At 46.2% G+C, this 26,411-nt stretch overlaps 1 protein-coding gene and 1 long non-coding RNA gene across 3 annotated transcripts; one reads left to right on the top strand and one right to left on the bottom strand.

The window, feature by feature from the left end:
- Nucleotides 1-6,048: 6,048 nt before the first annotated feature.
- On the top strand, nt 6,049-7,070 carry LOC120691150. Its single transcript, XR_005682121.1, has 2 exons — nt 6,049-6,418; nt 6,706-7,070. It is a non-coding gene; the product is annotated as an uncharacterized LOC120691150 (long non-coding RNA).
- Nucleotides 7,071-7,875: 805 nt separating this feature from the next.
- LOC120692180 (probable xyloglucan endotransglucosylase/hydrolase protein 27) lies at nt 7,876-11,640 on the bottom strand. 2 transcript variants are annotated; one of them, XR_005682502.1, is made up of 4 exons: nt 11,119-11,639; nt 10,853-10,953; nt 8,861-9,665; nt 7,876-8,086 (listed from the first exon to the last, which is right to left on the bottom strand). XR_005682502.1 is itself a non-coding variant. In XM_039975422.1 (3 exons), the coding sequence occupies exons 1-3, from the start codon at nt 11,318-11,320 to the stop codon at nt 8,934-8,936; spliced, it is 1,035 nt and encodes a 344-aa protein (XP_039831356.1). In that variant the 5' UTR covers nt 11,321-11,640; the 3' UTR covers nt 8,789-8,933. The 2 variants fall into 2 exon arrangements, 1 of the variants encoding a protein (XP_039831356.1); XM_039975422.1 differs by lacking the exon at nt 7,876-8,086 and having other exon boundaries at nt 8,789-9,665; nt 11,119-11,640.
- Between the last annotated feature and the right edge of the window lie 14,771 nt (nt 11,641-26,411).

Here is a 26,411-nt window from a genome sequence, read left to right as displayed (position 1 = left end):
CGTGGGGAGCTTTAAAGCCTTGGTTCTTGGTTGGGGTCGTGGCAGTACAACGGTCATATTACCGTTGTCCCCGACGGACGGAGACGGCGAAGGAGAGAGGAGGCGGGCGTCCCCGGCGCCGCTCGCTGCTCCCCAATACTAGCCGTTGGTTGGTTTGCTGCTCTTGGGTTGGGCTGGGCAGTTGCACGCCAACGGCGTTCTTGTTCCTTTGTGGGCCATATGGGTCAGAGTCGGGAGAGGTCTTCGTTTGTGGGCCTGACTGCCCTTTCGTGGACCACGGTTTTCCGAACAAACAGACAGGCCCATGAAATCTTGTGTAGCCATAAGCGCATTCCCAACCCTGTATGTAGGTTGCTATATAATTTTTTTTTGCTTACGTGGCACTATAATAAAATAGAGAAAAAAGGGAGGGGGAAGAAATAAGAACTCATGCAAGATTTGGTTTCAATGCAAAATCCAATATACTAGACACTATAAAATCTACATTAGAAGGCAGTTTCTTTATGATAGACGGAGAACAAATATGATAGGTGGAGAGGAGAGAATATTTCCACCCATTTTGAAAGAAGCTATCTTGCTTATGTGGCAGCACAGACATCATCTGTGAACACCATGAGTTGGAATTACCCCTAGTCCCTAATACATTTGCTGCAGTAAAGTGTGGATCGCAACTTTGCAAGTGAGTAATTGTGCAATGGAACTAATGTAAGCAACTCGAATAGACTAGCCCGTGTAAAGGAAACATAAGTTAATCTCGAGTGCTTTTGGAAGGTGAATAACATGTCAACCATCTCTGGAAAAATGATAAAGGGGGAGAATGTGCATGTTGTATCTCCATGCAACGTTACTATGTAACTAGGGCTGAATGAGATGCAAGTACCACCCAGTCCAGGTTGTACCTACATGGCTACATCAAGATGAGCATAACTCCGCTCAAAAAAGAAAAGGATGAGCCTAAACTGATCCACACTTAATTTTGGTGCAGCAATTTTGGCCGCTAGGCATAACGCATGAACCCTTTGCATTGGATGCATTGTGAACCTACAAACTTTGCAGGCGCCGGTAAGCACAAGATACAAACTTTGCAATCCATAAATATTTATATGCAATAAATAAACCATGCATATAAACATTTATGGATTGCTTGCAACTCTCTAGTCCATCGGTTTCAAAATATAGTTCAATTTAGCTTTGTCTGTAGCCAAATTTGTCTAATTACCATCAATTTTATAGAAACAAAAATCAATATTTATAACATTCAACTAGATTCATTAATCCACCATAAAATATGTTTTTCTAGTGCATATATTTGTTAATATTTTAAATATAGAATTAATGTTAGAGTGGCTTTACTTATTAGACAAAACTACTAACGTAAGAAGTAACTCTTCATATGAAGTTCCAGTGGGTTGATTCAAGCAGGCAATAACGATAGTGACGCTCTAGGGCACCACGTACGATCCACTACGCTCTAGTCAATAGCGATAACGATATGTGACTTTAAAAGAGTCTAAATGTAGATTTTGAGATGGAGGGAGTAATAGATAGCACGTATAGAGATCAGGCCTGTCCCCAGGGGTGCGGCCTGTGCACTAGCACAGGGCCCCCAAAAGTGTGGGGCCCCTAAAAATAAACTAGGTGCTAATTACTAGTGTTAGTACACTACTAGAAAACGGGCCATCGGTCCAGACCAAAAATACCACTTATTGTTTCACTCGGTACTAATATGAGCATCAGTACCGGGTGCAACGACCAGCTGGTACTTTTGATCTGAATCAATAGTCCGAGGTATCCAAGAGAGCCTTTGGCACCGGGTCCTGGCACAACCCGGTACCAATGATTAAGAATTGGCACCGGTTTTTGCCAGAACCCAGAACTAATGAAAGGGATATCTTTTAGTACCGGGTGATAGCACACACCGGTACTAAAAGTCGAGTTTCAGTACCGGTGGAAACCACCACCCGGTACCAAAACACGGTGCACGGCCTCTCCGTCCAGATATTTCTAAGTTTCTGGCGTCCTCTCTCTACTCTACCACTCTCATTTCTCTTCCTCTCTGAGGCAGAACGGCCCGAATTAATCCGGCTCAAGTGCGCTAACCATCACCATAAAGGTAATCCCGGCTAACACGCACTTCAAACGGAGTAATCCGACAGTCCAGTCGGGTAAAGTCCCGATAAAACCACCTGAGCTGCATTCGAAACCCAAAGCTTACATGCAACTCATACGAAGGTGAGTCCAGAGAGTACAACATTTCACAAATATATTACATTACCGAGTCTTAACTTAATTATTACAAACTAAGTTCGAAATCTCAGAAAGGTACTTGAAATTCAAATTGAAAGTAGTTCAGAGTTTAACTGCAGCGGAAATAAAGCGAGTTCTAAACGACGATACAAGATGTCATGATGAAGCCCGTATATGACATCACTCGGCATTGTCATCGTTGGCCAGAGTCGTATCCCACTCCACCGACCAACCAGGAGGTAAAGTACCCGGCCAAGTCGAGCTAGCTATCTGATCTTCAAACGTATCACCTGAAAACAAAGTTGAGCCACAAGCAAGGCTGAGTATACTAATACTCAGCAAGGCCTACCCGACTATGGGTATACTTAGCCCTTAATCTAGACATGCAAGGCTTTTGGCTTGAGGGGTTTGTTTTGCCGAAAAGCAATAAAGAGTAGATCCTTAATTTCAGGTTTTAGCTTCCAAATTCTAGTTCAATTAACCATGCTAGGTGAGCATCTATCCAATAGCATACATGGTGGGAAACAATTATCTTTCATCATCCGACCAACCATATTCATCATCATCATCATCATCATCATCTTTCACTTCTTACTATATGTGGCAAAAGGGTTAAGCAATCCCAAACCGTGAGAAGCGGACGATTCGAATCGAATTTGTTAACCTTGTAATGCAGACCTAACCACACGTCACGTGGTTACTCCCAGAGTCACACGTGCAACATTTCCCCTTTCTTTCCGGGTTGTGGATCAGGGTCACCCACCTCGACTACAAGAATCCACGCCCGGCGTGCGCCTTCTTGTACCCGCATGTGGCCGCATGTGAACCCAGTTCAAAGAGGGTGAAAGTAAAGTCCACTCGCCGGGCCGATCAGGTACTTAAGCTTACCGATTACCATATTTCTCGGCATGTGGTTAGTACGTTCAAATGCTTAACCACCACTACCACACACTGCGGCCTTATCCATTTTCACTAAACAGACGGGGCATCACAAGTACCACAGCCCTGCCCGTGAGCCTTATAGTTGCAGTATGTAGTAGACATTCAACTCCTATGAGCTCGCGAGTGACAGGAAATCACTCGACTTCTACCGAACCATTAGCCTAGCCAACTAGCGACCTACACATACTAGTGTTCAAGCATAGGTACCTAGGATCATGCAGCTAAGGTTCCAAGCAACTCCTGTAAACTTAAATGCGCAAGTAGATAAGAATAAGTTGCATAAATTTTAAAATAGATAGGACATGCTCCGGGGCTTGCCTTGCTAAGCAAAGTTAGCCTTGGGCTCTTCCGAACTTTGGTTCGGGTCTTCGGCGGCTTTAGTTAGTGGGCTTCACGCTGTTCACTCTCGGACTCCGGCACCAGCTCGTACGTACCGTCGGCGAGAATAGGCGTATCTATATGAAATGCACATGCATGAGTTGTGTGACCGTAACAATTTATTATTTACTTCACTATAAAGTTATAAAATATTTCATTTACATGTACTTGGGCAATCGTTTATAGAGTAGTAATTAACTTGGCTTAAACTTATAGAGCAAGTTGGATTTCTTATTTTTGTCTTTTGTCATTTTTCACATAGAAACTTAGTTTATTTACTATCATTACTAGGAAGAGTTTATGGTGTTGGAATTTTTATGCAGAGAACAAAACTAAACAAAAAGCTTACTATAAAAGTTTCAGCCATTTTCATTAATCATATCTAACATGAAAATTAAAATACACAGATTCTTCTATAAACAAGATTCATTTCTACAGGACGAAAATATGATAGTAATGGTGCTCATGATTTTACATAGTATTCCAGATATGCTAAGAATCCGACTGTAAAAGTTTCAACAAATTTTAGTCAGCAAATTAGTCGTGAAAAATAAAACAAATAGACACTACTAGAAAAAACCTATTTATACATAACAAGGTATACAAGTTCTGGTGTTAAAACTTTTTCTAAATATTTCTAACATGGTGTAAAGTATTCTGTGAATTTTTCATATTTTTCTAGTTACCAGAACTATTTATCATGAAATAGCACTATTAAACATGGATTAAATCACATATATAGCTAGACCGATCAAAAATTAACCAAACTTGTATAGTGGTGTTTACCTAGCATTACAAAAACATGAAAAAAATTTCATGCACATATCTATAGTATAACATCCAGAAATAAATAGCAAGGTGTTATGCTAGATCTAGCAAAGACTAGGATTTCATCTAGTTAGGGGTGTCCATTGGTGCTCAGATTTTTACACAGGTCTACACATTGCAGAAAGTAACATCTAGCCAAAAATCAGCTATAGATACTGAGCATAACTCCTAGAACAAACATAGCCCATTTAATTTAATCTTTTTCCTAGATTAAAATGTAGACAGATTCTGAAGATGTGCATGTAACAAAACTTGTAGATATTGTAACAAGGATTCCAAAACAGTTGAGTTTGCATTTTTAAGATTTTCTCTACGAATTTATATCGATTTTACAAGTTCGCTGTTTTTGGAAACAAAAAGAAAAAGAAAACCGACTCTCGCATATATACCCCTAGAAAGTTTTGGGGACTTGCAAATAGGTCCCCGCCGGACTTAACAGGGGAGGGGCGGACCTTGGGGGCCGAAATCCGGCGAGGTCGCTCGCCAGCGGCGAGGGGGAAGTGGGGGATTAGCACCAGGGGCTCAAAGGGAATCTGTAGGTGGTCTCGGTGTGCGCGTAGGCGGCCTGTGGCGCACCGTTCTGGGCGACGAGCAGGGCTTCGGCTCAGGTTTTCTTGGGAGCCAGAGGGGGAGAGGGAAGGGGCGAGGCTTCTCCACAAAGTGAAAGGGCCTGGTGCGAGGTGGGGCGAGGGCGCGGGGTTCCGCGGCGGCTATTGTGGGTCGGCGGCCATAGCGCGGCAATGGCAGGCGGCCATGGCGTGAGCAGAGTCCGAGCTCGGCCTTATATAGGCGCACGAGGGAGGGGAGGTGGTGCTGGGGAGGCCGGGCAGCTCGAGCTGGCGGGCAGCTGCCGCGGCGCTCGGCCGGACGCAGCTGTCGCCGAGCGGCTGTCGCGACGCGGCGTGCTCGACGGAGCAGAGCGCAGCGGCGTTGCAGGCGATGGTGGCAATAGCGACGCAGGCTCGACGGAGCATCATGGCCGGGCAGCGAACAGGCATGCGTGCGCAGCGAGCTGCGGCAGGCTAGCGCACAGCGGCGGTGTCACCGGCGGCGCAGCGAGCACTGCTCTGCTCAGCGCTTGAGTGCGGGGAGAGAGGAGAGAGAGAAAGAAAGAGAGAGAGGGCGAGGTTTGAACGAGGAAAATTCAAAAATTTTGAACTAAACTTGAAAAGTATTGAATACCAAAGTTGTTCCTCGTGTCAAAATCTACAACTTTGGTGTCAGACGTTTTCCCATTTGAGACTCGGTTTGAAAGTTAAAAATTTGAATCCAAGTTTAAATGAAAACCCCATAAACCAACTGTTTTTCGGGTTTTTCTCCAAATTTCATGTTGTAACTTGAAAAACTTTGAATACAAAAGTTGTTTGTCTTGTAAAACTCTAGAACTTTTGTTTTGAGCAAAAGTTCATTTGAGCTAAGGTGTGAGAGTTGACTTTTTGGTCTATTTAAAAGGATTTTTGGCTTTTAAGTATTTGAAAATTTGGGGGTTTAACTTGTCATTTCATGTGCATAAATTCACCTTGTCTCCACTTTTTTGTTATGACTTAGTTGTGCCATCAATTTGGGGTATGTTCGGGAAGTTTCACCTGGGTTTGAATTGAGGTTTGCATTTTAAACTGTTTTTCCCGACTTAGGTTTATATTTAAAACGGGGACTGTCACACTCTCATCTCTCTACCTTATCCTTTCCTTTGGAGTGCTGGGGAGCGCAGGCCGCTGCCGGCCGCCGAGCGGCGGCGCCTCTCGCGTAGACGCCGCTAAAGTCTCCGTCGGCGACTGGACACGCAGGATTGGTCGCTGGCGACCGGCCACGCAGGACGGCTGCGTCGGCGTCGGTGCATTCGGGGCTGCAGCCTCCGCCAAGCCATGGGGGTTATCGTCGGCCACCTTTTCAAGGCTGTCCACCGGTGGCAGGAGGCGCTCCGAGATGGTGCGGTGGGATGCCGGTGTGGAGACCCAGGCGCAGGCGATGGCCAAGGCGGCCAGCGTCGATGCGCTTGAGCAGTTCAAGATCTCTGCCTACTGTGAGTCTCTTGCCATTCGTCTGTCCTCAAATCTATAGCTACTTTTTTCTCTTTTGTTGGATTTGCAGATTCAATCCAATAGAAAAGAAACTAAGCAAACCAATCTGGTTTGGCACTGGTCATTGATTCCTCTTTTGAGTTCCTTTTTCCTCCATTGTGCACACAAATTATGTTGTCAAGTGACAAGAAACGAAGCAAAGTGCCCTTCTTTTGCACTAATAGAAAGTTGATAGATTATGTTGAACACCGCTAATTTCTGGCCTATCTTTTCACTGCTTGCCTGGCAGAAAACACAAGGGGACTTTCCTCTTGCGCAAATTATGTGCTGCAGCTCCGCCAGATGCGGAGGGACATCGCCAAGCTCCTCTAGGCGGGGCAGGAGGCCACTGCGCGGATCAGGGTACGTGGAGCGAGTTCTCGTGCCTGTCGATTTAGAGCTCCCCGCTGCGGGGTGCTCGGGCCTCCGCTCGGGCCGCCGCTGCTGCGGGGCGCTCGGGCCGCCGCTGCGGGAGACGGATTTGGTGATTTTTTCCCTTTTTTTTGAATTTTTTTTGAAATAGGGATTGTATGGATTGTATCGATCTTGTAAATGATTTGTGGGATCTATAAATTTTGTATCGATCGATTCATTATTTGTGTTTGATTCTTCGAATGATTTGTGGGATCTGTAAATTTTGTATCGATGGATTCAATATTTAGTGGTTGATTCAGTACTATCTGTGAGGGGTGCGAGTGTAACGGGAAAGGATGCGAGCGTAACGGGGAGCGTAACGGGAGGGGTGCGAGCGATGTGAGCGGAATGGGCGTGGGAGCTATTGGTACCGGTTGGAGCGATGTGAGCGGAATGGGCGTGGGGGCTATTGGTACCGGTTGGCAACCGGTACCAAAGGGTACCTTAGGTACCGGGTGTTTTACCCGGTGTTCTAGGCAGTCACATTGGTCTCGGTTTGGTAGCACCGGTTGTAAAACCAGTATCTAAGTTCGTTTTCAACCGGTGCTGATGGTCCTTTCTCTAGTAGTGGTAGCAGTAGATATAGTATGATTTGATCAAAAGTTTCCTCTTAAACTTCTTGGAAAGAGCACACTGCACACCTATAATTTTCCTTCCTCGCCATAAATCTCTTCCAACTTTTTCTGCAGCATGCAAACCATCTCCTATTTCCCCGTAGAAAGGATCAACAACCATGCGCTTAATTCTCCTCCCCTGATTAATCCATGAGTTCACCCATAAAAGATCATACTAGATCACAAATCACCCCAATCCAATCTATTTGTTTCTCTGTTGGCTCAAGTTTTTTTTTCTATATCTCATTTCTTTTCTTGCATCTTGACCGAACATCAATTGACAAAAGTGGTTGAAGAAATCACTTCAAGTAACATGCACAATCAATATATTAGCCTATTTGATACAATGAACCTTAGTTATGTTATTACTATAGTTAGGGTCTAAATTAGAATTTCGCACAGGGCCCACAAATTTTGTGGGACGGCCCTGATAGAGATATATTCGACTGAAAAATGAGCATGGAAATGGAACCACGCAATCTATCTATTGCAAGCCCGCATGACTGTATCTTTCTGCATCTTGAAAAATGCAGAGTAAGAAACACCTGTACACATACAGTGCTATGCACCCGATATATCCTCGACGTCCACTAATATAACTAACTAGGTGATACCCCGCGCATTGCTGCGGGATTTCTTAAATTTAAATTTGAAAGTAGAAAAATTAAGATGATTGCATGGCAACATTCACAAAAAAAATCGATGGAAAACATAAATAGATGGCCCTAGTGGACGTTGATGTGGCATTTGATATAATGGATTCCTATATGATGCGAATAACTTGCACGTTAAGAGAAATAGAGTTAATGACTTTAGTAGGTGTCATCTATATAGGCTATATAGTTGATATGAATTTTACGTGCATGTTATTTTTTATCAAAATCTGGTAGAAATCGATAAACTAACGTCAATAGAATATTTGATCACATTATAAAAGAATAGGTGCTCAAAGAAATAGAGTATGTATATGAGTATTTACCTTAATAGATTAAAGATTAAAAGTATTGCAAAAATAGAGTATGTATATGACTTTATGTAAATAGATTAAAGATTAAAAGTATTGCACATAGTAGAGATCATATGGACATTTTCTTGTTTATTGAATCTCCTAAAAATCGATAAGCTAAAAGAAAAAACACCAATATAATATTTGATCACATTATAGAAGAATAGGTGATGAAAAAAATAACTTATGTATATGATTTTATTTTAGTTAATTAAAGACTAAAAGTATTGCATATTGTAGAGATGACATGAACATGTTTTATAATTAATAAGGTAGTTGAAACTTAATGAGACACTTAGTGGAGAATGATGTGGACACCTTGCATGAAGAGAGAAATAGTTAGTGGATGCTATCTATATAGGATATATAGATTCATCAGCAATCTCCTAATGGCAATGGCACGCACCACACGTCCACACACATCGACCGCCATACTAGTACTAGCTAGTCTGCACGTAGGGCTCCCATCGTCGGCCACGTGCTGGGGCGACCGGCGGCGGCCTTGTCCGCGCGCGGCTGCCGGTGCTGCCTGTACCCGCGGCGGCCCGGCGACACGCGCTTGGACTCGCCCCACTTGTGGAAGTCGTCGCGTTCGGCGTCGTCGCACTCGGGGAAGACGGTGCCGTTGTACCGGTACCGGTCGTGGCACACGGTGTAGAGGAGGTGCTGCCGCCGGAACCGCCGCATGGCGGCGCGCTTGGAGGGGGTCATGACCGCGAACTCCGCCGTCATCGCCGCCACCGCGCAGCTCGCGCCGGCGCCGGCGGGGCAGCCGGCGAGGACGAGCCGCGAGAAGTCGGCGGCGAAGGGCGCGTGGGCGTAGTCGACCTTGTAGCGTCCGCCCTCGGTGGCCCAGGCGGAGCCGTCCCAGATGGTGGCGTAGACGGACATGGGCTTGGAGGGGAAGTCGCCGCCCATGACGGGCGCGCGGACCACCTCGCGGATGGGCGCCCCGTCCACGTAGAAGACGACGGCGGTGGGGGTCCAGGCGACGGCGTAGGCGTGCGGGCGGAGGGTGGGGTCGAAGGGGAGGAGGTAGCGCTCCTCGCGGCCGCGGGAGGTGCTGCCGTTGCCGTAGACGTTGGTCTGGACGCGCCACTCGTGGCCCCGCCGGTTGCCCAGCAGCTCGAAGTCCACCTCGTCGTGGTTGCGGGGGAACACGTCGGCGTTCGACAGCTGCAAATTATTAAGCACTGAAGCTGATTAATTGCATGGTTAAGATAGATGAATGCCAATAATCATCTTAACATGATTAAAGATGCAGTGCGTGTCAAGAACGAAGCTAAAGGGTAGCTGAAGGCGACGCGGCACCGGCGGCCGGCCGGCGCCGGCGCCGCCCATTTCGTCTTTGATACTGAAGCTAACCTACTGTATGTGAGTGCGTACGTGATAGGTACATGTCTCCTAACATCTCCACTAAGTCGATCACTAGCATGGAGCTAAGGGTGAAATCATGGGACATGCATGGGTGGCCACTGCGTAATGGGCATCGTCGCCTTCAATAATCGGCATGTCTTGCTTGGCTTAGAGCAACTACTCATAACTAACCATCAACCACTCATCATATCCACTAAGCCTATGATGTACTAACTACTTTAATTTTTCCGGCAACCAAAGGTAGACCAACGAGATACATGTATAATTGTACTGGCTACTAATTTAAGTTGAACTTAAAGTAACTCGTGAAATGCACATATATACATCTCTCTGTAACCAAGCCTTACAGATGTTTCGTGCACAGCTATATTTTTCAGATAAAACTTTTTGGACCAAAAGTTGAAAACGTTGCTTGTCTTGTCCAGCACTTGGCCGAAAACAAAAAAGTATAGTAGTCCAATACTTGTGGCCAAAGGAAAAAAAGAAAGAAAGATGTCTAGACCAAAATACAGCACTCCAACACGCGCCACTTTGAATTCATCCGGACGATGCGTCGACACGTACGTCTCAAGCGAGTACAGCAAATAGGCCTTTCGGTCGAGCGGTTCTTTTCTTGTGCAGGCGTGCCCGCCGTAGCTAAGCGACCCGGGTACCTTACTTTCTGGTAACCAACTTTGTGTAGGCACCCGGGTCATGCAACGCCAATTTCCATGGCCGGTGGTCAGATCAATTCCGTGTGTGTGCAGGACAAGACTTTTTCAGAAACCTGATCGATCTGATACACGCAACACGCTGACTGGTAGGGCCTCGATTTTTCTTGGTTTTCAGGGAACTAAAAGTTTTGGTGATACTGTAGATGGAATAATATGGCCTCCAAATATCACTAGACTACTCTAGCAGTTTTGCTGGATGCCATTAATCTTAAGCTATCTGTAGAGATCGAGATCGGCTAGCAAGAAGTGGAGAAAGAGGTAGCAGCGGCTTACGTAGAAGGCGACGACGACGCCGGCGGTGTGGTCGTCGGGCAGCTTGATGGAAGCGCTGAAGTATCCATGGTGGTACGCCGACTTGGATACGCACCCGGAGCCTGACGATCATCATCATCATATCATCAGTCGATCTCCATGACCAGCTAGGAACGAACGAAGACGAAGGAAAGGAGAGAGGAAAGGAACAGGGAACAAAAGCTAGCTAAAAAGAGCGCTGCAGATCGAAAGAAGAACAGCATGCATCATCCTGCTTAGCTTCTTACCGGTGCGGCGATCGAGTTTGAGGCGGACGGAGCGGCCGCCGGGCGACCGGACGAGGTTGTCGCCGCCGAACAGCGGCATGTAGCCGGCCTGGAACGGCACCGGCGACGTGGCCAGCGACGCCGAGGCGGCGGCGGCGGCGAGACCCGCCGCCCAGCTGACCAGCACCATCAGTGCAGCGAGACCCGCAGCACCTGCTTCCATGGCTGCAATACACCTGCCCCTACCGGTACTGCGTCGCCGTATGCCGAAGCTCCTGACAGGTTTCCCTATCTACTGTGCTCTATAAGAAAGTAGCCAGCAGGGATCGGAAGAACAAGCCAGCAGAGCGAGGTGCACCGGTGCCCCCGGCCTGCTGACGCCGGCGTACATCTGTGCCGTCCACGGCCACGTTTGAGCACGCACAAGAGACGACGCGATCGACTTCGTTTCTTAGACGATGTGTACGCGTAGGCTAGTATATATCTTTGAGATAGGAAGGGTGAAAATGGCTTCTGTGGAGGCCTGGAGGGGACGAAAAAAGGGCCAGGAATGCCACGACGCGGATCGGAACGCCTCCTCCAATCACTTTTTCTCTAAAAAAAACGCCTCCTCCAATCACCTCAGCACAGAAGGACACAACTCCAGTCGAGAAAAGGAACAGGAAGAGTGCTGAACGACTCCGTCGTACGTGTCATCTGTCAGAAGGGTACACATATAGACACCACACAAGGCAGTGGAATAGTTCAGACTTCAGAGCAAGGCATCGAATCACTCCATCATCACCATCGTAATATAATAATTAATCTTTTCTCTCTCTTTTTTTCTAACTTGTCTGCGTGATACACCTTTGCTCTCTGAAGACCGACCGGGCTCTTGCGTATGGTTGGGGTTAGAGTATGGTGACAGGTAACTTTCTTTACATGTCACCTTGAAAGAGAGCCCGAGATCGACCCCGACGTTTCACCCTCCATCCCTCCCTGCTAGCTACTGCAGGTTCAAGTCCGTCATAAGTTACTTCATAACTAAAGGCCTGTTTGGAAAGATTTATTATAGCTATTTTACGTAAAATGAGATACTGTTGCGTGAAACTATTTGTTAGCCATTAAAAAAAGAAAACAAATCCATTTTGTACCTTCAAATTATTACAAAAGTCCAATTTCAACCTTCAACCACAAAATCGGGTAACAGAGACCATCCAACTGTTGAAACCTAGCAAATTTTCAAAGGTGGTTTTTAATTTTATAAAAAATAAAAATTCAAATTCAAACTAAAAAATTCATGAGTAATTTATTTAAATTAGAAAAAAAATATGAAACTAGTACCAAATTTTCTATAAAAATATAACCTATCTATTGGCACTCTACTTCTCAGTTATTCAGGTTCATTTTTCAAATTTTTAGTATTTGTTTGCTTATAGTTATGCCTATTACTTTTAAATAAATAAGATTCAAATAAATCAATAGTAGACATACTATACATATTTTCTATTTTTTCTGATTTAAAATGAATTAATTTCAATTACTTAGATCTAATTAGATTTTTTATTTTTTTATATAAAAAATACAAAACCACGTTTGAAACCACCATAAGGGCTAAATTTGTCTGATTTGGATAGTTGGATAGCTCTTATTATCCGGTCTGTAGTTGAATGTTGTAAATCGATCTTTTGTGATAGGTTAAGAGTATCATCTAGATTTTTCTTCTTCTATAAAATAGAAGCTACAAGAAGCCTTTTTTTTTGCTTCACCGGTGAAACCATTTTAGACGAGCCCTCTCAAACGGCCCGCAATAATAGATTCGAGTTCCAAAAGCCAAGCACGTGAGCACGCACGCGCTGACCATGCTAATAGATCGATCTAGGCAAGGCAAGCGGAGTAATTCCCAGCTTAGGAAGACAACAACTAACCAACCAAGCAACTCCAGAAGTGAGCAAGCCACAGGCATCACACAAAACCAATCATTGTGGTACATGCTTTTGGATAAGATACCGGCCACCCAACGGATGCATGTCTGTATATATATATGTATGTACTGTACTTTTTGAAAATTATAAATTTATTGTATGTGTGTACCTCAGCTAGCGAGCTTGCTAGCTGCTGTGCCTAGAGTCCTTTTCTTGCTCCATTCCATTTGTACCTCACCGGTGGGTGGGTGGATGGAGAAAGCCCCTGTGGCTGTCGTGTATAACTGTACAGCACATTCAGTACCTATCTTTCTTTCTTTTTTTGGAAAGACAACAGCACATATACCTACCTGTATCTGTATACGGTGGCATACTATAACGTTGACGGCTGTGGTCACGGATGGGAACGGGATGAGTCCCCCGCAATCCACGGGAAAGAAAAATGGGTTTTTTTTGGATGAACTGCAACACTCCAACATGTTGCGTTGTTCGTCCTGTGAATTGTGATGATGAAATGGATGGAGTTTTTTTTTTTGAGAAACCGGGTTGAAATTTCATTAATAAACTTGGTGATTACAGCCCATATTACAAAGACACACTCGATAGAAACAAGAATTACAAACTAGTCCTTGTAACCATCTCCCGGTCTTCCTCGCCACTGGCGACCAGAATCCGCAACCTGAGTCCGGCCTCCTCCCCGGCGAAGTATCAAAGTTTGTAGTTGCCGTCTTAAGCCGCACATCGAAGACGACATGCATTATTATCGTTGAACGATCCGGCTATTGAAGATGACCAAAGGCCAACACATCGTCGGATGTTGAGGAACCTGACGCCTCAAGAACCGCCTGAAGCTCCAATCCGCCGGACGACGAAGAACCCTGAAGGGGGACTGATCCACCAAGACAAGGACACGAGACCCAACCCGGCAACTCGAGTTGGTAGACATACCTCCCCCCATCGACGAAGAAGAAGAGGGAGGGACAAAAGTCGAGCTCGAACCGTTCCAGAGAAAGCAAATCTCCAGAACAAGCGAACTCGTACATCTTACCGAAGCCGACACCACCGGCGAAGTCGGGGAAGCCGTCGTAGATGCCGAAGGAGACCTCCGCACGTCCACACCGTCGCCCGCCCGAGACGCCGCCCCGGAAGAAAATCACATGCCGATTCGCCGGCACGGGTAACCCTAACCCGCCGAGATCCGAAGCTCCGGCGAGAAGACAGCCGCCCAGCCCATCGTTGCTGCCGGAACGCAGGACAACGAGGTAGAGGAAGGACCGGCGAATCTTATTCCGTAGCGACAGCGCCGCCTCCACCTTCCGCACGCCGCCTAGGCCCAAGCACCATACACTAGGAAGGAATATGTACATCGGCGATGGATCCCGCAGCTCCTCTCCACCTCCAGCGCCGAAGGGGCCACCGGAGGCGAGGAGGAGCCAGCGGAATCAACGCCGAGAACGGAATCGCCTTTCCGCCGCCGCTCTCGTGTACTGTAGAAAGGGGGAGAAAGGTCGAGAGAGATTGCGTTGTACGTTGTGGGCCACGTTAAAGCCTATTTCTACATCCACACGACCCCGCCACCACGAGTGGCCCACCATACAGTTCAATCGCGCGGCCCAACAACGGGCGCAGCTGACTTGCTGGGCCACCACCCACTTCCGTGACTCGATCAGATTCCACTTGGTTCCTGCTTGCTCAATCACGCGGCAGGCCCAAACAGCGGGTGCTACCAGCGAGTGGCCGAGTGCGACGAGGAGACGACGTGGCAGTTGGTCTTTGAGCATCCTCCTGCCTCCTGGCACGTGAGACGCGTGACTCGGGGGTGTGCAGAGCAAAGAAGGGCATGGGCATGCACAAGCCGTGTTCAACGACGCGGCGTCGACGAGCTCATTTCTAATCCACACACTACTCGTCTCGTCGTCACGTATGTTAACACTAAGAACACGTGTCCTGATAGCCTTGTTGCCGTAATAATCTGCTGGACCGGCTGTTTTGTTGGCCCGACCCGCACATTCATCATTCAATCAAGGTTGTACTGTACCCGCACGCATTTACGACCAGATGACGAGTGCAAACGTGAGCGTGACGCACGGCGCAGGTAGCAACTGCGACGATCGTTGAGCAGAGACAGCAACACTCATGTATTGGGCGACCGCGATGCAGTTCATATGCTGTGGACGACGGAAGGCATCCAGAAAATAAAATCTTAGAGCATCTCCAGCCAGGTCTGGAAAATAAAGCCTACATTAGATTTTAGAAGCCGACCAGCAAGAAATGAGAGCCTAAAATGAGCCTCAACTCTAGTCGGACCTGCAAATGAGGCCCCTATTCGTGTGGGACCTGCCAGTCAGACCCGAGCCGCGCGCCCGACCGCGCCACGGCCGGCCGCCGCCGCACCCCCGCCCTCCGCCGTTGCCCTCCACGTCCGCCCTCCGCCGTCCAGCGCTGCGGTCGCGCCTGGCCGGTGCTCACACCTGTCGGACCCTTGAAATAAAATTTTATTTGATATACAGGTGGAGTAAAGTGAACTAAAACAGAAATAAAGTGAACTAATGTCTATGAAGGTTACCTCTTAGCCTCCATTGCAGCTATATCTTCTGGATTCCCTTTCTTACATTTGTACCAGTGGTGCCCTAACTCGAGGCATATTGCGCACTTATGTCTCCTCTTGCCATTACCTTCCTCAGTACCTGATCTCTTGCTGCTACTACCTCCCTCCAAAGCTGATTTCATTCTGTTCTTTCTCCTTCCTCCAGCAGTTGACTTAAGCAATGGAGGATGCATGAAGAAACCATGTGTGGCTCTGGGTCAGCAGGACTCGTCAGGAATACTAGGGATAGAACTTTGATATGCAACTTTGAATTTCTCAACAGAGTAGTACTCATTTACATAGTCTTCTAGGTGGGCATCAGAAATTGATGTGATGTAGGTAATAGCATGTTTGCAGGGTATTCCTGACCCTTGCCAAGCCCTGCAGGTGCATATCCTCTCAAGTAAGTTGACTACGAACCTGTAGGTAGAGGCAGAACGCTCCTTAGCACAAATTTCTCCAATACTATCAGGTGAGCTTGTGATCACTTCAATGTCAAGGTTGTAACTATTTTCCCTCAAATTTTGGACTATATGGGGCAAAATCTTGCCTTCAAATTTGTGGGCAATCCTTTTCCTCTGATTCCATTTAATCAAGATCATATGTCTAATGGTATCCATCAGATCATCCAGATTCTTGCCTTTCTTATCCTTTACCTGCGAATATAGTGTCGGTGTTTACCGCCAAGCCTGCTCAGGGATACCCTTAGCAGTAGGTTTTGTAGGTAGAGATCGACTGCTCTAGAACTCGATGGTACAAGAAACACAAAGATTTAGACAGGTTCGGGCTGCGAGTTTGCGCAATACCCTACGTCCTGTGTGGTTTGTATTGTCTTAGATGTTGATGATTGTTTTGAGGGGATCCCTGCCGCCCTTATATATTCGGGGGGACAGGGTTACATGAAAAGTCCTAGCCGAGTATGGTTGGAGCCCTACTACAACACAATCGGGTAGTTTCATTTGAACTGCAGCTAGTTCTACGCCTATCCGAGTAGTTACAAAAGAGGTAAGATACATCCATGAGCTATCCCTTACTCTAGAACATTCTATGCCTATAAGCAGTCCCGCTGCCCCGGGTCTGACAAGCCCCCGAGCTCTTCGTAGCCGAGTTCTGCAGGCGTCGAGTACTTATTTGGGCGTCTTCGAGTACTTCAAGTGATCAGAACATCCTTCTAGTTTGCTTCTGGTCCTTTCTTCAGATATGTCGAGTAGTCCTTCAAGTACTTCCGTTTGCTTCGAGGCTGTGAGGTGCTCAAGCCCCAAAATCTTGATCATATATGGTACGCGAAGTACTCGCGCTCCATATGGAGTAGCCCCCGAGCCTTAGGTTGAATCGCATAATCAGGCTGAGGGTCACTTCAGTCTCTTTTATTTTCCAAAAAAATTTGAAAAATAAATCTCTGATGCCTATATCTAGCAGCCCCCGAGCCTTAAATCAAAATCCCTTTTCCTGCGAGTAGCCCCTGAACGTAGATTTGGAATTAAGGATTTAAGTCGTGGCATCAGATTTTATCCTTCAGATTATTTGTAGGATTCATCAGATCCAGAATCCGAAAAGACCTCTTTTTCGGGTAAAATCCCAAAAAATGATACAATTGGATCCGCCACACTGATTGCACCCAAAATAACTTCAGGAATAAAACCCGGGATGTACGGTTCTTTATTCAGTGCTCACGTGGGACGTTACTGTTTGGAGAATCTGTATTATTACATCTTTGACTGCGTCCATGAATGCTGCCATGAATGCGTCCGTGAAACGTGCACTGTTGATTCATGGGGTCTTCTCAGTAAGCCCCTTTGTGGCTATAAAAGGCAGGGAAGAGACCTTTGCCAGAAGCACCAAAGTGTAGCAGCCATGGCTTATCCTTGGTGCTCTTGCTCTCGCCCTCCTGAGATTTGTATAGTTCGTTCCAGCAAAAGATGCTAGAAGAAAACTTGCGAGTGACAAGAAAAGTCCCTGCTACCTCATCCTGCATCCCCCCAATGCTCTCATCGGATCCATTTTGGACATCATGTCCTTGCATCATCCAATGAGGCAGATTTGGGGTCACTGGGTTGAGTCTTGTTGTGTCATCCTTGGGGTTGCCTGTTTCTGGGTGCCTAAGAACTGACATCTCTGACGGGGAAGCTTAATCTTACCACAACGTATTCTGGGAGAAGGAGAAGTTTCTCCAGAAGATGCTACAAGAGGACTTGCGAGGTGATTACTGTAATCTGCCTCCATACTCTTGAAACTTTTCTCCCAGAATACGAGTATCATTATTCCCTTGATGGGAATAACAAGTTTGTACTTTGTCACGGCCTCAGGCCGATCTAGCTGCAATAGGCTTCTTAGTAAGCCAAGAAGTGTGCGTGCAGACCCGAGTCGTTTGTAAAGTTAAAAAAGTACTCAAATTGTAATATCGAGTAGTTGTACTATGTCGAGTACTTTTCCTTGTTTTGGAATGTAATCCCAGCTAAGGAAAGAAGAGTCGAGTAGTTGACTAGGGATGTGAGTGTTTTCTTTTTCCAGAATGTAATCTCAGAAAAAGGAATGTCTCTTTCAAATCCCCTTTTTCCGTGATTAGCAACTAACTGTTGGCCTGTTGGGTGTTTTACCATGCTGTCACCACTATTATAAAATGAAACGGTAACTTAGGTTTTTACCCCACCGGCTGCCATTCACTTTTACTGTTCTCAGATCTATTTTTCGCTCTCAAGCTCCTAGATCCAAAAAATTCTTGCTCCTTGTCATTCCCCATCCTCCTCTTAGGGTTTCCGCCAGTTTATGCGCGTGAAGCGATCTGTGGATTTCCGGATAGCACCCAAGAAGGCAACCAAGGGGAAGGGTGCGGCTTCGGAGCCAACCCGCGATGAAGAGTGGAACACAAGTAAGTGTTCCCAAGCTGACTTGGAATCTCTGGTGTCGCAGGGTCTTTTAGTTCCCAGATCTGTTATCCAATGGCGTCCTGCCTTGGGTTCAGATCATCTGTATGAAAATACGGGAGAAATTGTTGCTTTTACTTCGTACTTGGAACGAGGATTGGGGTTTCCTTACTCTTCTTTCTTTTTTGGGCTCTTATGTTACATCATCCGACCCACAATTCCTTTGTTCATATTTCTATCTTTGTGCATTTGTGCGAAGCTTTCCTGGGCATCGAGCCCCATTTTGAGCTTTTCCGATTCTTTTTCCATTTGAAGCCTCAACCCGACTCCTACGTCTTAGATGTAGTAGGAGGTGCAGGTCTCCAACTTAGGCAAGGGAAACATAGAGAATATATCTCATATAGTCTTAGTAATAAGGTGATCGAGTGGAAACCCAAGTGGTTCTATGTCGAGAACCGGTTAGGAAACTTTCCACCAATTACTCCAGGACCTCCAATTCAGTGGCCTGAATGGAATAAAAAACCTGTCGATGAGAGTCAGATCCCCCAACTTCTCGAACGAATTGCCGTTCTGAGACAGAATATGTTGACTGGGGAAGCAGTCATGTTTGACTGGATGAAGTGAAGAATCCAGCCATTGCAGGCTCGGGAATCGCTTGGGTTTCAGTACCAAGGAATAACTGATCCGTTAAGATACTCGAAGGAAGAGATCTCGGATGATATAGCATTCAGTCGAGTACAATGACTGCTAAGGAATGTAAAGAAGATACCAGTTGTTCCTAGTGCATTTTCTGTTGTGAATCCTCCGAAGCAGGTACTTGATAAAAGTAGTCGATGCGTAGAAATCGAGTACTTTACCTTAGTGTGACCCTGATAGGATTTTGGTTTCTGTAGGAGGACGTGGAGCACTTTAAAAGTAGTCCTTCACTACCAGGCATTTATTCACCCTTTTGTTCTTCCGAATTTCTCAATCTGTTAATCAAGTATAAATATGTCCATATGAAGTTTCATACGAACAATACTTGTGTATAATTTTGATTATGCAGATGAGGAGGAAGCTGAAGGGAGGAGTGATAGGGATCTCCGCCCTACTCCAAGCATCGATACCCAATCTGTGCAGCCTAGGAGTACTCAAACTGCGGCAAGGAAGCATCGCGGTTGCTCCCAAACTACTACCGATAGGTAAGTAGCTGGTTGTCTTTAGAATAGAGTACTTTTGATATCGATTTGCTAATTGTGCTATACTTTTTCAAAGTCCGGCGGCTAAAATGCCGCGGATATCATCATCTGGGGATGATACTGCGGTGGGACAGACTGTCCCCTCCACCACAGTGGACCCATCAAGTGGGATCGGAGCTACTCCTTCAGCGAGTAGTTCCAATGTGGATAAGACCGTCGATGCAGGTAAGCTGGCCGTGATCACAAAGCCTGCCCGTAAATTTGGCATTAAGGGGTTTACCCTAATAAGAGCTCCTGCGTAAGTTCTTTAGAACTTGTATGTGTAGGATCTGTTTTGAATCTAGTAGTTTGTAACTACTTTGTTTTTGCAGAGATGCGGTCATTGATGGAGATGTGGAGGCTGAGAGCCACTCAGCTTCCCAGTCGGGGCTGAAAAAGCCCCCAAATACTCCTGAGATGAGTGCTCGCGATGCGGAGGCGATGGCCAATGCTATGCTTCTGGATTCTCCATTGCCGAACTTGGAGAGGGGCAATGATGAAATCCCAGAAGGTGACGGAAGCAGCAAGCTTCCAGAAGGAGGAGAAGGCGAGAAGCTTCCTGAGGGAGGTGATGATAAACAGCCTGCAGAGACCCCTGCAGGTAAGCTTGTAGTGCCTTGTAGGAAAGTTATCCTTTTATTTGCCCTTAGTGTGATTAAGTAGCATGTTCTTTCTTTAGATTCCCAAGTCACAGGGAATACTGTAGGAAGAATTGAAGAAGTGCCCAAGAGGGCTGTGGTTGTGGCAAGTACTTCCCAAATCACGTCAGGAAGTGACTTGCCGCGAGACAAGGTGGAGCATGCTTTCAAGCTGCTGGAAGTAGTCGAATACTCGAGTACTTTTTGTAGTAGATCGAGTGGTATACTGATCTTTTTGATTTTTCAGGAAGCATTGGGACAGAAGGGTGTCCAGTCCCAAGATGAGACAGAGCTAAATGCTCTCAAGGAGAGGGTTAAAACGTTCTCGTCTGAGAAGACTTTTCTTGAGGGAAAGCTGAAGAAGCTTTTAAAATCTAAAAAAGGTTAGTCTTTAGCATTTGATATGCACTCGACTAGTAGATCTGCTTAGTGTTTATAAGATTTTCTTTCTATCGAGTACACAACTTGTGCCAAATTTTTAGAGATTCAGGAAAGCTTGGTACTGGATTTAAAGATTCTTATGTACCGAAACGCAGATGAGATAGAGAAGCTTAAGAAGATTAAGGAGGACTCTGACCGAGAAGCAGCATCAATGCTGCAACAACTCAAGACTTTATCAGAGTCTCGAGACTCGATGCAGCAGGAGCTCGTGGAGCTGAAAGAGGTCAGAGATGCTGCCCAGGAGGTGACGGAGGCCATCGATATCCCACAAAAGGATGGAGGTGAGCCGCTAACACTGGTTGTGAGGCTTCACAAGGTGCCTGGAGCCTTCGAGAGGTTTATCTCCCACATCACCCGCCTGTACGTAGGTCACGTACTTGGGCTGGTGAAATCTTATTAGCCAACTACTCGTCTGGACGCTCTTGGACAAGGAGCCAAGGCTAGCTGTTCTGATGATTAGTTCCGTTAGTATTTGGCGAAAACTTCCGGAGTGGCTGATCAGATTGTAGAAACCTTAAGCAGGGCAGAGTCTCCTTAAACTTTTCTTGTAATTGAGTTGGCGTGTGAGTCAGAAGTACTTTGAACAAATGTTGGATATTTGTGTAGTGTTAAGTACTTGGTGGTAGGATTGTGGAATCCTTTGTTGTGTCGAGTGGTTGTACTCGTGGGTCCTGAGTGTAGGCAGCATCGGGCCCACTCAGTCATAAAAGCAGATACAAGGAATTGTATCCGTAGGTGCCTTGGGTGGCAAGATTTTCTCGAATATAATCGAGTTTGTATGGTTCTGAAACCATAGTGCTGACCGGTTAGGATTGAATCCCTCGGGATTAACCAAGTGGGAATAGCACTAGAAGATGAAAGAAGCCGTAGCTTAGAATAAATTTCCTTTTTGGAGGAAAATTTTCAATTAGCATGCGGCTAATATGGACTTTGTTGTCCAATCGGGGGGAGAACTCTTATTGAGTATTTTAGGAGGTATAATAAGTTTCTTGATAGATAAGAAGACAGGCAGCTCTCGACAACTACTCAGGGTACTAAGGGAGAACAGGAGTTCTTTTTGTATCTCAAGCAAGCGAGTAGTACCCATCAAGTACTCGAGGCAAAAAGATTTTGTATCGAAGATTCCCATAGTAAACTAAGCAAGCGGGAAACTTGTGTCGACTTATTTTAGAGTATCAAGAACTCATATGTACTCCTTGAAGGATTTACGTAGTTGACCAGTTAGGATAGACCTTGTTTGGTTACCCAGATAGTATGCAACTGTTTGTGAGAATATCCAAACTACACGATCGTATCGAGTAGTATGTCCTACTAATAGATTGGATTGATTTCTAGAATAGGACTGTTAGGATTGAACTCCGTCGAGTTAACCAAGACATGAATATTCTAAAAATATCCTAAACTTACTCGAGCAGGGCGAGTAAGGTGTCCTACTTGAGGACTGGAGTAACTCTAAGGCAAGTCTGTTAGGTACTAACCCCGTCGGATTGTCCAAGATGAAGGTGACGAAAGAGTATCCAAGACCTACTCAAGCCAGCGAGTAGGGTGTCCTTTAACCAAGGACTGGAGTAATTCGTAAGACAGAACTGTTAGGTACGAACCCCGTCGGGTTGCCCAAGACGTAAATGTCGAAGGGATATCAAAAACTTACTCGAGCAGGGCGAGTAAGGTGTTCTTTTAACCAAGGACTAGAGTAATCCATAAGACAGAACTGTTAGGTACGAACCCCGTCGGGTTGCCCAAGACGTAAATGTCGAAGGGATATACAAAACTTACTCGAGTAAGGCGAGTAAGGTGTCGTTTTCACCAAGGACTGGAGTAACTCTTAGGGCAAGCCTGTTAGGTATAAACCCCGTCGGGTTGCCCAAGATGAAGGTGCCGAAAGAGTATCCAAGACCTACTCGAGTAGGACAAGTAGGTTGTCCTTCCGGAGGACTAGAGTGTCTTTTAGGACAGAACTGTTATGTACGAACCCCGTCGGGTTGCCCAAGACGTAAATGCCCAAAAAACACTCGAGTATGAACCACAAAAACTACTCGATAGCTGCTCTAAAGCTGAGCAAGGATTTTCGAGATGGGGTATTGGTTGTGTGAGCGAGAGCCAAGTAGTCGATATATGAGAAATCAACTTTATTTGGATTTGTCGAAATTACGATAACTGTAAAGTGACAGACTCTGACTATTAAGACCTACCCCTTGCTTGTTGGACGTGAGCAATGGTTTACATGACTGAATAAAACTTTATTCGACGAAAGAACTTAGTCGATATGATGGTTGACTAAATTCGAGGTGGAACTAGTCGATGCAGAGGTCGACTAGATTATTGGTAGGGTCTCCTTCAGAAGAGGTGCTCCAAGGGCCTTGCGGAGTGAGTCACACTGGAAGATTGTGTGAGAGCTCTTTGGGTGGATAAAGTACTTGCGTAGCAGTACTTTGTTGATCCTGTTTCCACTCTGAGACGATTCACCTTGATGTTGGGTGCGTGGTTTACCCTGAGGACGGGTGCTGATGGATGCGGAAGCCTTTGGCGGGATGCGGTAGTTGGAAGAAGGGTTGTATGCTTCGACTTCCTCCCGTTCCTTTCTCCTTGAGATGATGATGTTGTGCGCATCGCGCCCAACGTTGATCACACTGCGGAGGTCGCAGTTGGAGTAGTCATAGTTGTCGCCTTGTTGTTCTTGTAGGGTGTTAGCGAGGCGCTGACGCCTGAACGCCCTCTTCTGGTTGAACTGGCGACGACATTTGTAGAGGTCTTCTGATGGATGCTGCCCGTCCAGTTGGACGGTGACAGTCACCGCTAGAGGAGGGCGAGGAGCAGGTAGATCCTCCCTGGTAGCAGCTTGAGCTTCAGTGATTGTGGGGGGAGTAGTTTCCATGTTGTCGGAAAGGTACTCGTCGATCTTCGGAATTGTAGTCATCAAGATTGAGATGCTCCGTGGGATCGCCCTCAGGTTCTTCAGAGATGCGAACCATGAGGATTTCACGGCAGAGGTCTTGAACTTTTTGGTCTTGTTTGCTTGAAGATGGGTCTAAAGGAGTGCTCTGTTGGTAGGGCAGGTCCGCCAGCTGTGAGGCAGAAGCGTTAGGATCTTGTGCCTTCCTGAGGTGCACTGTCCGTCCTTGCGGTGTTGCATATATAATTAAGTTAGGAAGGGAGTCCTGATCGGACTTGAGGTTCAGCCGAGTTGGACTCGACTTGTTTACTATACTGGATTAGGTCGTCCAGCTGTTCCCCCGGATCGCAAGAGTACTCGGATTCGGAGTCGGTTAACCCACCGATTTTAGAGTATGTATATTTTGGATGAGCGAGAAGTGGGATGCCCATCTCTACACGGAGGGCGTTCTCGTTCATCCAGTGTAGCCATGATTAAGTAGGAGTTAGTCCCTCAGGCTCCTTAATCCAGGGTTTGTCATAGATCGAGTCGCTGGATTGTTCTGGAGCCTTGGCTTTTCCCTTTTTAAGCTTGGGTAGTTCCCAAAGAGCATCGGCGTGTTTGGGTGGGCTGGCCATAGCATCCATGAACAGCTCGATGTTGTCTGACCATTCTTCGAGATCGTCGAACGGTTCAAAGTTCTCGAGACTGTTCATGAAGCGATCAAAGTCCTGATCGAATTTGGACTCGACTGGTTTCATAGTCCGAGTGTGAGCAGGTTTCGGTGAAGGGCTCTGAGGTATCCTGGAGATAGACGGTCCCCTCCGAATAAGCTGGGGGTTTGTCTTACCAGCTCCCCCGCAGATTCCTCCTCCCGCTTTCTGCTTTTTGTTTTGCAGAGTGCTTTCAGCCATCTTAATGCAGTCGGCAAGCTTCGAACTCACCCGATCGATCCCAAAGAGCATATCGCCTGTCCTTTTCTGTGGTGGGTTTAACGCTTTGGGGATCTTCCACGACGTAGATGGGCCGAGAGCAGTTTCTGCAAGTTTGATGCAACCCTTGATTGACCGTGAAACTTGATCTACTCCAGCGAGTAGTTCTGAGTTTTTGATCTTATGGCGTTTGATCGTCTTGAGATGAGCCAGGTATTTTCCAAGAGTTTTGGAAAAGTGAGGCTTTTCGGAGTCAGAATTTGTGTCAAACTCGACCAAACCAAGAGTTCGGTTTTGAGTTGTCACGTTTCCTGGGTTGTCCGAGTCGAGTTCGGGTGGAACTCTTTTCTCGTCGAGATCCGCGGACTCGCGGATGTCGGCGAGTTGGGAGCGGGTTTTTGATTTAGGCGAGTTAGGCGTGACAAGGTGGCTGGAGAAGCCTCCCATTCCGTTAGCCGTGTATGCCCAAGAACCGAAAACGAGGGTTGTGCCTTCCGGCATGTCATTGGCGTCGCTTGATCCGGCCATCAAATTTGTTGGTGAACTCGCCGAATCCCCTACCTGGCGCGCCAGCTGTCGGTGTTTACCGCCAAGCCTGCTCAGGGATACCCTTAGCAGTAGGGTTTGTAGGTAGGGATCTACTGCTCTAGAACTCGATGGTACAAAGAACACAAAGATTTAGACAGGTTCGGGCCGCAAGTTTGTGTAATACCCTACATACTGTGTGGTTTGTATTGCCTTAGATGTTGATGATTGTTTTGAGGGGATCCCTGCCCGCCCTTATATATCCGGGTGGACAGGATTATATGGAAATTCCTAGCCGAGTACAGTTGGAGTCCTACTACAACACGATCGGGTAGTTTCCTTTGTACTGCAGCTAGTTCTACGCTTATCCGAGTAGTTACAAAAGAGGTAAGGTACATCCATGAGCTATCCCTTACTCTAGAACATTCTATGCCTATAAGCAGTCCCGCTGCCCCGGGTCTGACATATAGCAATATGTGGTTATGTACTAGGAGGGAAAAAAATTATCACTGCAAAGAAAGTTATTGAATGCTTACTCAGTTATTGAATGCCTCAGCCAAGTTCTTGGTAATATGATCCACCTTTGATAATGTGGAGAACTGACTTCTGGTCCACAACTTCTTGTGAGTTTCCTGAAGATATTTCATAGCCTCTGGATTGTATGTAGCCATTGCTTGATAATGTTTCTCAAACATGTAAGGGCTCCAAGAATAGGCAGACTGCCACAGATTTTCATCAAAAATATCACCATTGTACCTCTTCTTAAAATTTTGAACTAGGTGGTACATACACTCTCTATGTTCAGCTTCTGGAAATACCTCACTAACCCCATGCATTACGGCCTGCCCACAATCAGTGCTAAATTTTAGACCAACTGGGGTGCCTATAACTTCCTTCAACCTCTGCATGAACCACACCCAATTTTCATTTGTTTTCGAGTCAATGACACCAATAGCTACTGGGTACATCTAGTTATGCCCATCGACTACACAAGCTATGCACAACTGACTCCTGAAACTTCCATTCAAAAATGTACTATCTACAGCAAAATATGGCCTACAACCTCGTAGGAAGCCATCAACACAAGGTTTCATAGCAAAAAAGAGCCTGTTAAACCTTATCTTCTTATCGATGGTGTGGTGATCAATCACAACAAAGGACCCAGGACTGTTTTCCTCTATCTGAGCCTTAAATCTATAAAGATTGTCAAAACTTTTGCCCCAAGGACCATAAATTTTATCCATTGCAAATTATTTACCTAGGTAAACCTTCCTGTAGGTCACATCAACTTTGTGAATTTCCTTCAGCTTCTTTCTCAGCTCTGTGGGTCCCAA

Source organism: Panicum virgatum, chromosome 9N (assembly GCF_016808335.1).
Source record: "Panicum virgatum strain AP13 chromosome 9N, P.virgatum_v5, whole genome shotgun sequence".
Classification (NCBI taxonomy): Eukaryota; Viridiplantae; Streptophyta; class Magnoliopsida; order Poales; family Poaceae; genus Panicum; species Panicum virgatum.
Note: the sequence above shows the minus strand (reverse complement) of the source record. Positions and strands in the feature narration are given on the sequence as shown.